We start from the raw sequence: 11,992 nt of genomic DNA, 5'->3' as shown, positions 1-11,992 counted from the left end.
TTAATGAGAAGATAAGGTGGATCCCTGGTGACGATCCTGCATCCGTTGGAAGAGCACAAAGTAGGTAGTGAGGCTTTTGGCTAGTCATGTACAAGGAGCTAATCATATAACCTTGAAGACAGATTCGCAGGTGTTGCTAGGCTGAGGCACACAGACGTTGATCCCTTTGATCGGTTTTGGAGAGAGAAACATGAAAACTGGGACGATGTGGTGGGTGATCTACATCTATCTCAACACACTATAACCGGCTTACAATTTTACTAGGTCATACTCTGCAACACTGATCATATCGTCAAACGAGACAAGGCGAGTAACGGCAAAAGCCCTTATTTTGACAAAATCAGCTGCGGTGGGTTTGGGAGCGATCACGCAGTCTATGCAATAATGCACCAGCATGCATTGAGCACTAAAGCAGCTGAGGCATCTACGATGTCGTGGGGCGACAAGGACGTAAGAGACCATCCCAAAATGTCACAACTGAAGACATACGCGGCGTCAATCACGATGAACCCTAGATATATCAAACGGCTCCAAGAGAAGGGGTGGAAGCGTTTCAGCGAAGAGAGGGTTCTGAAGGCTATGAGACCTGAACTTGCAAAGAAGGTTGATGACGCTCTTGAGAACATTTCCAACACGTTTACACGCGTTTTTGGAATGAGTTATGAGTTTCATTCCAACGTGGACATCCTCCAGACACCAGAGGTCATCATGTTGCATGAGGTAAGGCCGCATAGCATCAGACACTTTGGTGCACATCATTATCGGACATACTTCGTATGAAGCTAACAAGACTTCTGCCCAGCTCATGCATACTCATCCTGGGGGAAACGCAGTAGACCAACCCAAGGACAAATGTTACCTGTGGCAGAATATTTTGCGAATCCGGAACGAGAAGAATGCAGGTACGTTGAACAGCTAGCAGATTCCCCACCGCAGACGCGAGCTGACGCAATTTGCAGACAGTCTTGCATACTTAGGTCTCGTAATTCAGTTGATCACCAAGTTCAACGTTGACGTCACCAAGGAAGGGGAGGTGAAAGGTATCGATGGGTGAAGGAATAGATGTGTGCGACTTAAGTATTTAAGTCCGGGAGAGTGCCGGATGAGAGGCAATGCACGGATGTATTGTAGCGTTTAGTTGGTCTTTATCTTATAGGAGAAGCAGGCGGAATTGCTTCCGCGTAAAACCTTCTTAGTAAGTTTGATTTATTTGTTTTGATCATTATCGAACTACTAGGCTGTAAGATGTAGCGAGGTTGCACTGTACCTTTGCAGTTCTGTGTTACAATTCAACAGTCTCTTTTTCCATTCTCACCTCGCCACTAGACCGGGCGTTTCTCTGATGTTGGCATAACAAAAGAGTATATGGAAATTAACTAATTAACCCGTTCGGTTCAAGAAGCGATGCAAATTGCCATTCTGTCCAAAGTGATGGGTCAGTTAGCGTTGAAGTAGCGAAGACATAGAGGACCAAAAGCACTGCTGAAGGTTGATTTCAACCCCGAAAAACTGATTTTGAGTAGCGAACCACATTCTTAAGTGTTTGCTGCAATTTATCAGTTTGAGACGAGCTCAATCAAGTCAAGTTGCGGAATCCGTGTTGGTGTCCGTGCTGTTCCAGCCATGACAATGGATTGCCACATGCTACGCAATAAAATGCAGCTACCCTCATGTTGTTTTTCTCTATCTTAGTGCCACACTATACTATTCAACATTAAACATTCATATTCAAGAGAATGAAACTCTGATGTCATCAGCTTTTAGGCGTATAATATTGGGAATAGTCTTACCTTTAAGGAATTGACCTTGATGAACGATGCTAGTCTGCAAAATTGAAAAGACCATGCCATTTGCTGCCAAGACTGTAGTGCAACAATTCAATTCTCCTGGCACTCAGATGCTGGGCAATGTTTGCCCCTTTCTAAAGTCCCTTGTGCAGATGTGTCTTTCGGAAGTTACTGGCCGCGTTGGGCTGGATGTTTGTCAATCCGTTGGTACGAACCACCCGTTGGGGGCACTCACCGCCACCAACAATGGCGTTGTCGGTGCTGGACCTGCAGGCAACGGAGCTGCCTGCTTGACTATGTGCTAATAATAGGACCAACACACTCCGTACAGCTCGAATCTTGGCATCCGAGAATTGATATATAAACTGGAGCTTGCCCATGCAAGACAGCGTCAAATTAGGTTGCAAAAACATTCGACTGATTTTTTACTGTTCATCATGCAATCACTTCAACAGCACCTGAAGAATCTTTGGCCTCCTAATCGAAAATCAAAGGAAAATGCCGATGGCCTGTTTTCTGACTCAATATATTATGAAAACACTCTCACCGAATCGTTGCCCTCACCCTCAGCGGTAACCACTCAAGACATCGCCGAGAATCCCATAGACCATGCACGCCTGCGAGAGTCGGCCGACACCCAACTCCAATCCAACTTCTTCAGACTCCCATACGAACTTAGGGAGCCCATCTACCGCGAGCTCTTGCGATCTATGCCGCCTCAGCACGTCTTCGTCGCGAAGGGACGGTACACCCACACGCCCTGCATTACAACGGCTGTCGATGGCCCGGACGAGCGTCAGGTCGAACTGGAGCGATTGATGGAAGGCCGTTGTGTAGAGATGATAGAAGATCCTGTTTGGTCCCGTCGGTTGTTGTCGTCTTGGAATAATCACTGGAAATGCGAAGAGGCTGCGATTGCCCGGACACAAGGTAGCGAAACTCTCGAACGGACGCCGTTCCTTGGAGTTCTTCTCTCGTGCAAGAAGATGTGAGTTGGGTGCGTCTTCTCACATAGAGTTTGCTTCTAAGTTTACAAACAGGTATCTAGACTGCCGACACATCTTGTACGACGAACTCAGCTTCACTTTCCATCGAGTAGAGACGACTTCGGATTTCTATCCCGATTCTCAGTTTCCCACGAGATCAAAAGGCTGCACCTCTCATTCAACGTTAGAAGGCTAGCGGCAGACCCCTACGACGACCCACGAGTGCGTTGGCACGGCGATATCCCAGCTCTCTACGAACTATGCGACAGCCTTTCTGGCCTTCAGAGCTTGGAAATAGTCAATATGTGGCTCGACGCATCTTGTCCTTGCGGACGCCTAGACCTCGTATACCGGGACGAGTTGGGGATAGCGCTTGAAGAGAAGCTACATCCGCTGTTGACAATGTTGTCACTACCGTGTGGGCCGCCGTCGCCGCGTTGGGATCCGTCACCGAGGCCGACATGGTTGGTGGGGCGTGACTGGGCGTTGATTTGGGTTGACCCTAGAACCGGCCCGTCAAACCTCATCCAGAAAACCATTGACTATCGCTTCGCACGAGGGGAGATAGCTGTGGCACGTATCAATGGACGGCGTCGTGCCCGCAGATGGTTGTGGTGATATGTGAACTCTGCTCACCGTTGGGTGGGTCTGGCCGACGGTAAGCATCGCTAATGTTATGTCCTTTTGGAATTACGTTGCTGTCCTCGCTGTCCTCGCTGTTTCTGTTGCTGTTGCTGTCGTCGTCGTCTTATTCACTTTGGCTGTGAATAACCTAGAAAGCTGCCTTGGACGCGGTCTGTTTCTCGGTTCTCAGGCGTCGCCCCCCTTCAAATAAGTTTCTTCTTAATGAAGTCGTCCCGGTACTGCTCCTCGAAATCTATTTTGTTTATGTTAATGTTTTCGGTGTCCATGAAGAGCATCAACGAGAGTGAAAAGCTTGGGGAATCGGTACGATCATATAAGCGTTACATACTACTTTTCCCTTATACTGATAACCGTTCTGAGTCAAAGAAACTGGGCGTGGAGATTATGTTTAGAAACATTCGGGTGCTTCCCTTTACGTCTGGAGCATGTTGAAGCTACGCCCATGCAGTGCTTAATTTTACTGTTTGATGCCCTTCCCCCACTCTGCAGTCACACGCGATCGAGTCTCTATCTCTCTCTAATGTGCCCCTGTAAGTAGATTACTTGGATACGGCGCCGTGAACGTCTCAACACTAGTCTCGCAGATGAACAACCTCACGAGAAGGAACCGACAACAGGCTCAGTAGCTGGACGCAATGTCAGCGTCCAAATACCGGCCTGCTCTCCAATGACTTCGCATAATGTTTCAAACTCTCCCCGAGCAATCTTGCGAGAGGCTTCGCCTCCGGCACACTGAGAATGCGCCCCCAAAGCTCCAAAACTGAACTCGCAAGGACTTTAAAGCCTGGTCTTTCTGGCAATGCTTCGACGCCGTCCAGAGAATCCCATGCCATGATGACCAGCCTCCTAATCCTTTGGAATAAGTCTGTGCTTTCTTCGACAAGTCAGCTCCATTCAGACTTGTTAAGCGTTGGGGAAGGAGGTATTTGAGCCCACCGATATTGCTGAACGGATTCAAAGGCGTCATCCATCTGCAAAGAATCAGAGAGGAACAAAACGCCGCCAGCGTGGTCTCGAAGCCCCAAGAGCTAGACTCTGTTCGGACGAAGAAGGTGAGTCCGGTCTCCGCGGGCGCTTCCAGGAACCTCGCAGAGTCTTCTACCGCGGATAGACGTATTTCCAGAGATATTTCCGCGTCAACCTGCATATTAGTCTGGAACTTGTGGAGTTTTGCCGCCAGCTCTGCCGGGTTTGGTGTATTCAGTACATCAAGCCATGAATAGCGATCCGTCAGGACGGTCAGAGCTTTTGTCAGGAAGAGTAAACTTCTTGCGTCCTTCCAGAGTCGCTGATTCATCGTCCTTGTCGTCGACGAGCTTATGGACGTCTTGATTACTGCTTGAAATCTATGAATGCTTTTGCTAAACGTCAAGCTCGTTAGTACTCTGCATGGAGGGCGGAGGTTCTGAGACCGAAGACTTACACAGTACGCCGATACTCCGATATCGCGGTTTTCGCCAGACCTGGCATTCCCGACATATCCGTCAAAATCCGCATGCGCTGCATCGCGCAGGATATTATAATCATAGCCGTTTGGGGATCAGCGACTTTGAATGCAAAATCTGGTTGTCCCTGGTCATCTTCCGGATTGTCGCTGCCGAGGAATTTCTCAAACGATGACACGACGTCACCATCATGGTGAAAATCGATTACTTGATTCTGCCCAGCGAGGTCATCGTTCTCCCTCGTCCAAACACTTTCTGGGCATGGTAGATTGAAGTCTCCGGGAGTGAAATCGCTGAAACTGGGACACATAAGCAGAAAGGCATGAGAGACCAAGATGCAGGCCCCGAAGGTCCGACTCCGGTTGCTCATTTCGTCCTCAATCCAATTTCTAGGACTGGCCGACGGTGTCCTCTCGGGAGGAGTGCGGTTAGCTCCAAAAAAGTGAATCAGACCAATCGAAAGAACCCGAAACTCTTCCATAAAGTCCACCGGCTGCTCCAGCTTAACATACTCACACATCAAGATAGCAGCACTCGCCATCTGAGAAGCAGATCTGCTAATCCGTCATTCTTCAAACTCGCTCACAGCGGGTTCTGTGCTTCGTGACCACTCACCTTTGGTCATAACCATCAATGTTGTGGCCCCTATCCGTCCAGATTCTGCTCGCGATACTTCTACCAGCTTCAAATAGCGACGTCGCAGCAGAGGTCTCGAAGAGGTGATACGCCCCGAGGGCATACATAGCAAGCCGCAAGACCACATGTAGGTCCTCAGGCTTCACTGTGGGATGAACCAACTGAAACCTATCGTTCGCCAAGCAAGATTTGAAGTACCGGACGCAGGCTTGGGACGATGGCGGCCTGTACTCTGGGTGTTGACCTTGATACTCTTGCAACAACCTTTCCGCCTCTTCCATCGGTGGTGTTTCTCCCGTCACCTCATCTTGGACCCCACAGCCAAGGCTGGGTCCAGGAGGTAGGCTCTCGGCCATTTGTCGTAGACCACTGTTTTGGAAAAATGTCTCGAATTGAGATAACGCGTTCTGATCAGGTCTTAACGCCGGGAATGACGGGCCTTAGAGAAGAGCCGTAATCAGCGCTCTCTCACGGTTCATTGCACATGGGCATGTTTACCTAGGTTGTGGTACTCGGGGGGCAGAGGCAAGGTATCATGCGAAGAGTCGTCCTTATTGTCTACCTCCCCTAAGGTCGCCGTATCTCCGTGTCTCACTTCGACCTCAGCAGTCACGGAACGCGAACAACCTGGGTGACCGCGGCGCCTGTGCCGCTGCAACAGATCTCGGCGCGCGAAAGAGATTCCGCAGCCGCAAACATACGGCTTTTCATTCGTATCTACAATACGTTCATTACCGTCAGCGTGTCTTCATGTCGTCACCATGCAGCTCAAGCGAACGCCATTCAGAGAGAAGTTAGAATAGCGGACGGGCAGGCAGGCAGGCAGGCAGGGATCAAACGGAATACCCACGTATACGCCGATGACGTTGAAGGTGCTCGCTCTTACGGAACCCCCTACCGCAGAACGAGCACACGTGCGGTCTTCCCGAGCTCGTGCTCATCGTGTTGATGTGGGTTATCGTTCGTGTTGGACTTTGGAGAGGGTGTCGGTGACTTTATCTCCAACATTTGGGGCGGGCGTGGAGAACTTTTTGGCAGCTTTTACGAGTCAGGGGTGGTGAAATCCCGACATGTCTCCAATCTCAGTCGGGATTCGTCCCCATCTTCTCCAACTGGCAACGACATCCCGATCGTCTCCCAACGTCACTCGAACTCATCGCCAAACCCACCAGTACCAAATTCTCATAATTCGCACCAGAAAGAGAGAATGCCTCCAATTCGTAAAAAGTTCGCGACTCCTCCGACAAAGTCCGCTTGCACGTCATGGTACGTCACGGCCCTCGCCAGCCCCAAGTTCCTCCTCTCACACTGAGTAGCAGAACCTCTCGCGTCCGCTGCAGCGGCCAGAACCCTTGTACGCGAGTACGTGAAATCCTCCTTTGGGGAAATGGTCGCGGAACTAAATCCGGATTTATTTGTGATTAGTGCCTACGCAGAAACGAGCCATGTACCTTCACAACCAGCCGGCGAGGCCTGCGCTCCAACACCGTTCCGGCCCATCCAGTCGCCGAGAATCTCAACGACACCTTCACCCACGACGACTCTCAGAACGTCGCAGCCTCCGACACATTACTTTCAACGGACGGCATCGCAAACGACCTCTACCAAAACCCGCCCGGCGGCTTCCTCCCCTCCCTCTTCGACGACACCCTCGACGTGTCCCAGTTCGACAGCATCTTCAGGGGCGACTCGGAAGACGACCTGGACAACTTCTTCGCGAACCTCTTCAGCCTGCCGTCTTTCCCCCGCGCGAGTGTAGGAGAACCGTCCGGTTTGGCGGAGGCGGCGTCCCCGGTTCACGGGTATACCTCAGATGCTGATGTGTAAGTGCACCAAACCCATCTATCCCTCCCTTTCTAACTCCATATTCTCATCGTGAACACAGATTGGGAGACTACTACACCCATCTCCACAACTCCTTACCCCTCCTCCCACCACCGCCTTCAGCTCGAACAACATCCTCCTCCTCATCCGCTGCATACAATCCCTCATCACCCCTCCTCCTCTCCCTCCTCTCCATCCTAACCCTCATCCCCGCCACCAACACCCAACCTCCAGACCCCTCCCTCAAATCCACAGCGGAATCCCTCGCCCAAAAGGCCCTCGCCGCAATCGACACCTTCATCCCCTCCACCTCCCCATCAACCCTCCACGCCCACCTTCCTCAGTCCTTCGAGACGGCCTTGACATACTGCGTGCTGAGCCTGTTCCAGTATCTCCATCGCGGTGACATCGAGGAGATGACGAGGCTCGCTGAGAAGGGGTTTGAGCTCGCGAGAAGGCTCGTCGAGGAAGGGGTGGAGAGGTACGAGGGGGTTTACGACGAGGCTTTGAGGAGGATGTGGTGGATGTCCGTAGGTCACAAGGTCACCCTCCTCACTGAGATTCTTCGCTGATGTGGATGCTTTTAGTACGTATGTCTATGCCAGGCCTCCATCGTAAGCTGCAAAGTACGCATACCCTCCCTCCCCTTCCCTCTCACAAACCAACCCATCTAACACGCCCCAGTCCCCCACGTCGACGATAGACATAACCAAAGTCTCAATTCCATACCCAACAACATCAAACACCACCAAGGTCCCCCTCCCGCGCTCCCTCACCACCCGTCACCAACTAACATCCCCCCTAGTCCTGGCGCCAATACATCCTCGCCGAAGAAACCCTCGTATCCGCAACCCTCCTCCTGGTAGCCCTCATTAAAGGCATCCCCTCAGAATCGGCCATACCCTCCTTCAACCGCAACATCCACCTCCTCGAGTCCCTCATCACACACCAGCTCGACGCCCTCGCCCCGTGCACATCCATCGAAGACGGACAACAGCACCAAGATCCCGAATCAAAGCTCGAAGCCTCCCTCGGGGTGACGTCCAGGATACGATTAATGAGGTGAGTGAACTCCCAAACACCCAAGCACCACTCACTCCGTCTCTAACACCCTTCCAGCGCACGTATAAAGCTACACAGATACCGCGCCTTCATATCCAACATCCCCATCCTGCGCATCTTCGAGTCCCTCCTCCAACCAACCACCGAATCCCAACAACACACCCAACCTATCCCCTCGCACCGAGAACGCCACCTCGAGAACGTAGCCCGCGTATTCCCCTTCGCGCGAGAAGACTCCCTCCGCATCTGCGTAGACTCGGCAACAACCATCGCGGTCGACCTGGAGGGGCTCGTGAGAATCGGATGCTCCGGTACTGTACCCTGTCCGCCTTCTGAGGGCTGAACAGCCTGACTAACCCCGATCTTGACGCAGTCACGCCCATCGCTTGCTCGGCACTTCTTTCTGGGTACACCTTGATGATGGTTCATCATTTCGAGAAACGTAACGTGGAGGGAGATGTTTCCATCGTACCAGGCTCTGAAATCCGAGAAACCTATGGCGACGGTGTCAGTAGGGCGTATCTTGCGCTTCGAGCGCTCTCTGCCCGTTTTGACTATGTGAACGTAATTGGAGGTGAGTCGAACGTTCACCCACGTTTGGGGTGCCAACGTGATACAGGCATGGCTTAACTGAGTAATCGTCCTAGATCAACTTCGTACTGCAGCGATTGCTTCAGGGTGTGTAGAGGATCATGCTTTGCAAACACCTCACGACTTGTCACACGTATCTGGAGAATAATCGTGAATGTGAACCCAATGAAATTGATAATACAGAAATTATTACTAAGGAGCCGCGTCATTAACTCAAGGTCCTCCGTAACCCCAAGGTCAGCAATCCGGGTATAAGCCTTTTCGTTTGCCGTTTCTCGTCATACAATCTCCATCCGCCTTACAAAGGAGAAGAAGTGTCGCCACAGCATCTTTAGTAACCACTGACGTGGGCAGGGTTGCTTGAGAGAGTGTGCACTTGACCATTGAGGTCTCCGTTCACACCGTTAGGAGCAATGCCCTGCTGGGTAGGCAAGCCATGCTTCTTTCGCTCGACGCGAGGAGCATCGGGAATGTCGGTGGACTTGCTGGCCTTGCCGATAGAGAAGACGGGGCTCTCCCAACGTTCACCCTTACGGGCAAGCTCCTTGTACTCGGTTGCCTTTGTGCTGATACCGCCGGGAAGGTTGACGTCGGGGAAGATAGACTCCTCCTTAGTGATGGCGACGTTGACCTTCTTGTCAGCGGCGACTGCCTCAGCCTTCTGCTTGCCCTGAAGGGCACGCTTCTGGACAGCAGTAGCGTAGCGGTTGTAGATGTTGGGAGTGTTCTCAGGGTCAGAGCGAGCCTCATCGAGGGCACGGTCGGCCTCCTGCTTGACCTGGAAGAGGAAAGCGTCAAGCTGAGAAGCCTGCTGCTTGATGGCCTGTTCCACAGCCTTCTGAAGGGCAGGGCGAAGGACCTTGAGCATTATGGGCTTGACAAGACCGAAGAGGAGCTTGTGGTTGGACTTCTTCAACTTGATGCTCATGTGCTTGATGTCAACGTCGACCTTGTCAATCTTGAAGAAGTTCTGGCTGTCCTTCTTGTCGGCAGACGACATCTTCATCTTGAATGAGAACCCATCGCCGGCGAGAAGAATGTCGGCGATACCAGTATCCGTGAGGGAAGGGAAACCCTGCTTGCGCTTGACGTGGTAGCCGACATCACGAAGATCGAGCTGAACACCAGCGACCTTCACCTCAAAGGATTGCTTGTGCTTGTTGGCGATCTTCTTTCGGCCCCACAAGAAGTAGTTCTCGCTGTTAACCTCCAAAATGTTGGGCATGAAGTTGTCGGACTCAAGGACGAGGTTCTCAATGACGGCATCGAATTGAGGGTCACTGTATTCGATACGCGGAATGGGGATGTACGCGACATTCTCAAAGATGGCCGGGATGATGACCTCGGACAGATCCTTCACAAGGTGAGGCTTGAACGTGGGCTTGCCGTTCTCGTCATTGCCCAGGTCAGTGAAGAGCTTCTGAACAGACTGGGCGAAGCGCTTGTTCTGAGGGTCCTGGTCGAACTGGTCGGCAAGGAACTTGATCTCATCGAGAACGTGGTCGGTGTGAGCGCGGTACTTGTCGCGCAGGAGGTAGCGGCCGTGGTCGTACAAGTTGTTCCACTCCTGAGTAGAGTGGTCATCGAGGATGTAACCCTGCTCGAGAAGGCAGCGGCGGACGTAACGGTCCATAGACTTGAACCAGTCCTTGAGTTCGCGATCCTGGTCGGCATCACGATAGATCTGGTTGATGGAGTCGAACAAGTCGTCGGTGGAGGTACCGTTGGCGAAACGCTCAATAAGGGTCTTGAGGTCCGACTCAGCCTGGGCGAGTCCGGCACGGGCGTCTCTGACAGTACCACTTCCGCCCTGTGCAAGGGACCGCGAGTGTCCGGCATACTCCTCGGCAAGGTTGAGAAGGGTCTCGATGGCCTGAGCGTAATCAGGGTGCTGCTGGCATTCAAGCACCATCTTCTTCAGACGCCAAATGGTCTGCTCCTTGCGCTCCTGCGGCATCTTCTTGTTAAAATACTCCTTGGTACGGCGGCGGTACTCTTCGTTGCGCTGACGTGCCTTTTCGCGAGTCTCATCGTCGACGTTCTCGTTGTACTTCTTCTCGAGGACATCGCGAGCGGCGTTGATGCCGTTCTGGGCATTAACACCAGAGTTGGTGCCCTGAGCCTGGTCGCGAGCGGCAGTAGCAGCAAGATCCTGGGGGGCCTGCTGGCCCTGAGGGTGAGCACCCTGGGTACCGGCGTTGAGCACTTCCCGGGCATCGTCGGCAGGAGAACCCTTGTAAACGTTCTGGGCTTGCTTCTTCAAGTTCTCCTTGGAGAAGTCGGGAGCGTCATGCCAGGTGTTGTCCTCGGCGGGACGGTCCATTTGGTCCAGGGCTTCACCCGAAGGCCGGACACGCTGGGCGGCCTCGGTTGCGGCATCGCCGGCCATGTCGCGAAGGAGGACACTGGCATCCTTGACTGGATGATGTCAGTATAAGATGGAACATCTAGACAAGATTGGGTGCAACATACGCAACTTGCGGAACTGGCCGTTGGTAATCAACAGAGTTCCGAGGGTTCGGAGACCCTGGACTGCCTTGTCTCCATGCTGTTGGGCGACGTCCTTGTTGACAGGGGCGCCAGGGACATCGACAGCCTTGGGGTCGAATTGCTCTGTCTGCCAGATGAAATCTTGGAGCAGGTTGCCCTGGTTCTTGGACAACAAAAGGAACTTGGCTTGCTGTACGACATCTCGCGCGTCGGCGACAAGCGCCTTGCCCTCGGGAGAGAGCTTCTCTGGGGGGGTTGACAGAGCCTTGGACGCCAAAAAGCTGTTCAGAGCGATGTCGATTTGGTCATTCTGTGACGGGGATCACGTCAGTATCATGCAATTGAGCAGGGGCATTGGCAGGGGTCAGCCCAGCGGAGACGCGTGGGCCAAGAACTGCCGGCACTGACGTACCGAGGGGACTTTTCCAGCCTGGAAAGCGGAGATGATGCCGTAAAGCTGAAGCTTGCGGTTGACATCCGCCTCCTTCTGCTTGAGGTCGGTCGGTTTGTTAACGTTTGCTGACAT

At 52.5% G+C, this 11,992-nt stretch overlaps 3 protein-coding genes across 3 annotated transcripts; 2 read left to right on the top strand and 1 right to left on the bottom strand.

Moving 5' to 3' along the window:
• Positions 1 to 504: 504 nt before the first annotated feature.
• On the top strand, positions 505 to 1,054 carry CkaCkLH20_05223 (uncharacterized protein; the record flags this gene model as incomplete). The annotated part of the gene is made up of 3 exons (XM_038887942.1): positions 505 to 720; positions 803 to 902; positions 960 to 1,054. 3 exons carry the CDS (start codon positions 505 to 507, stop codon positions 1,052 to 1,054), a joined length of 411 nt encoding a protein of 136 aa, XP_038746984.1.
• Positions 1,055 to 6,972: 5,918 nt separating this feature from the next.
• CkaCkLH20_05222 (uncharacterized protein) lies at positions 6,973 to 8,728 on the top strand (the record flags this gene model as incomplete). Its single annotated transcript, XM_038887941.1, has 5 exons — positions 6,973 to 7,322; positions 7,385 to 7,853; positions 7,911 to 7,937; positions 8,129 to 8,385; positions 8,443 to 8,728. 5 exons carry the CDS (start codon positions 6,973 to 6,975, stop codon positions 8,726 to 8,728), a joined length of 1,389 nt encoding a protein of 462 aa, XP_038746983.1.
• Positions 8,729 to 9,307: 579 nt separating this feature from the next.
• On the bottom strand, positions 9,308 to 11,992 carry CkaCkLH20_05221 (uncharacterized protein; the record flags this gene model as incomplete). The annotated part of the gene is made up of 3 exons (XM_038887940.1): positions 9,308 to 11,394; positions 11,449 to 11,776; positions 11,879 to 11,992. 3 exons carry the CDS (start codon positions 11,990 to 11,992, stop codon positions 9,308 to 9,310), a joined length of 2,529 nt encoding a protein of 842 aa, XP_038746982.1.

This window comes from Colletotrichum karsti, assembly GCF_011947395.1.
Source record: "Colletotrichum karsti strain CkLH20 chromosome Unknown Scaffold14, whole genome shotgun sequence".
Lineage (NCBI taxonomy): Eukaryota > Fungi > Ascomycota > Sordariomycetes > Glomerellales > Glomerellaceae > Colletotrichum > Colletotrichum karsti.
This window is presented reverse-complemented; position numbering and strand designations above follow the sequence as displayed.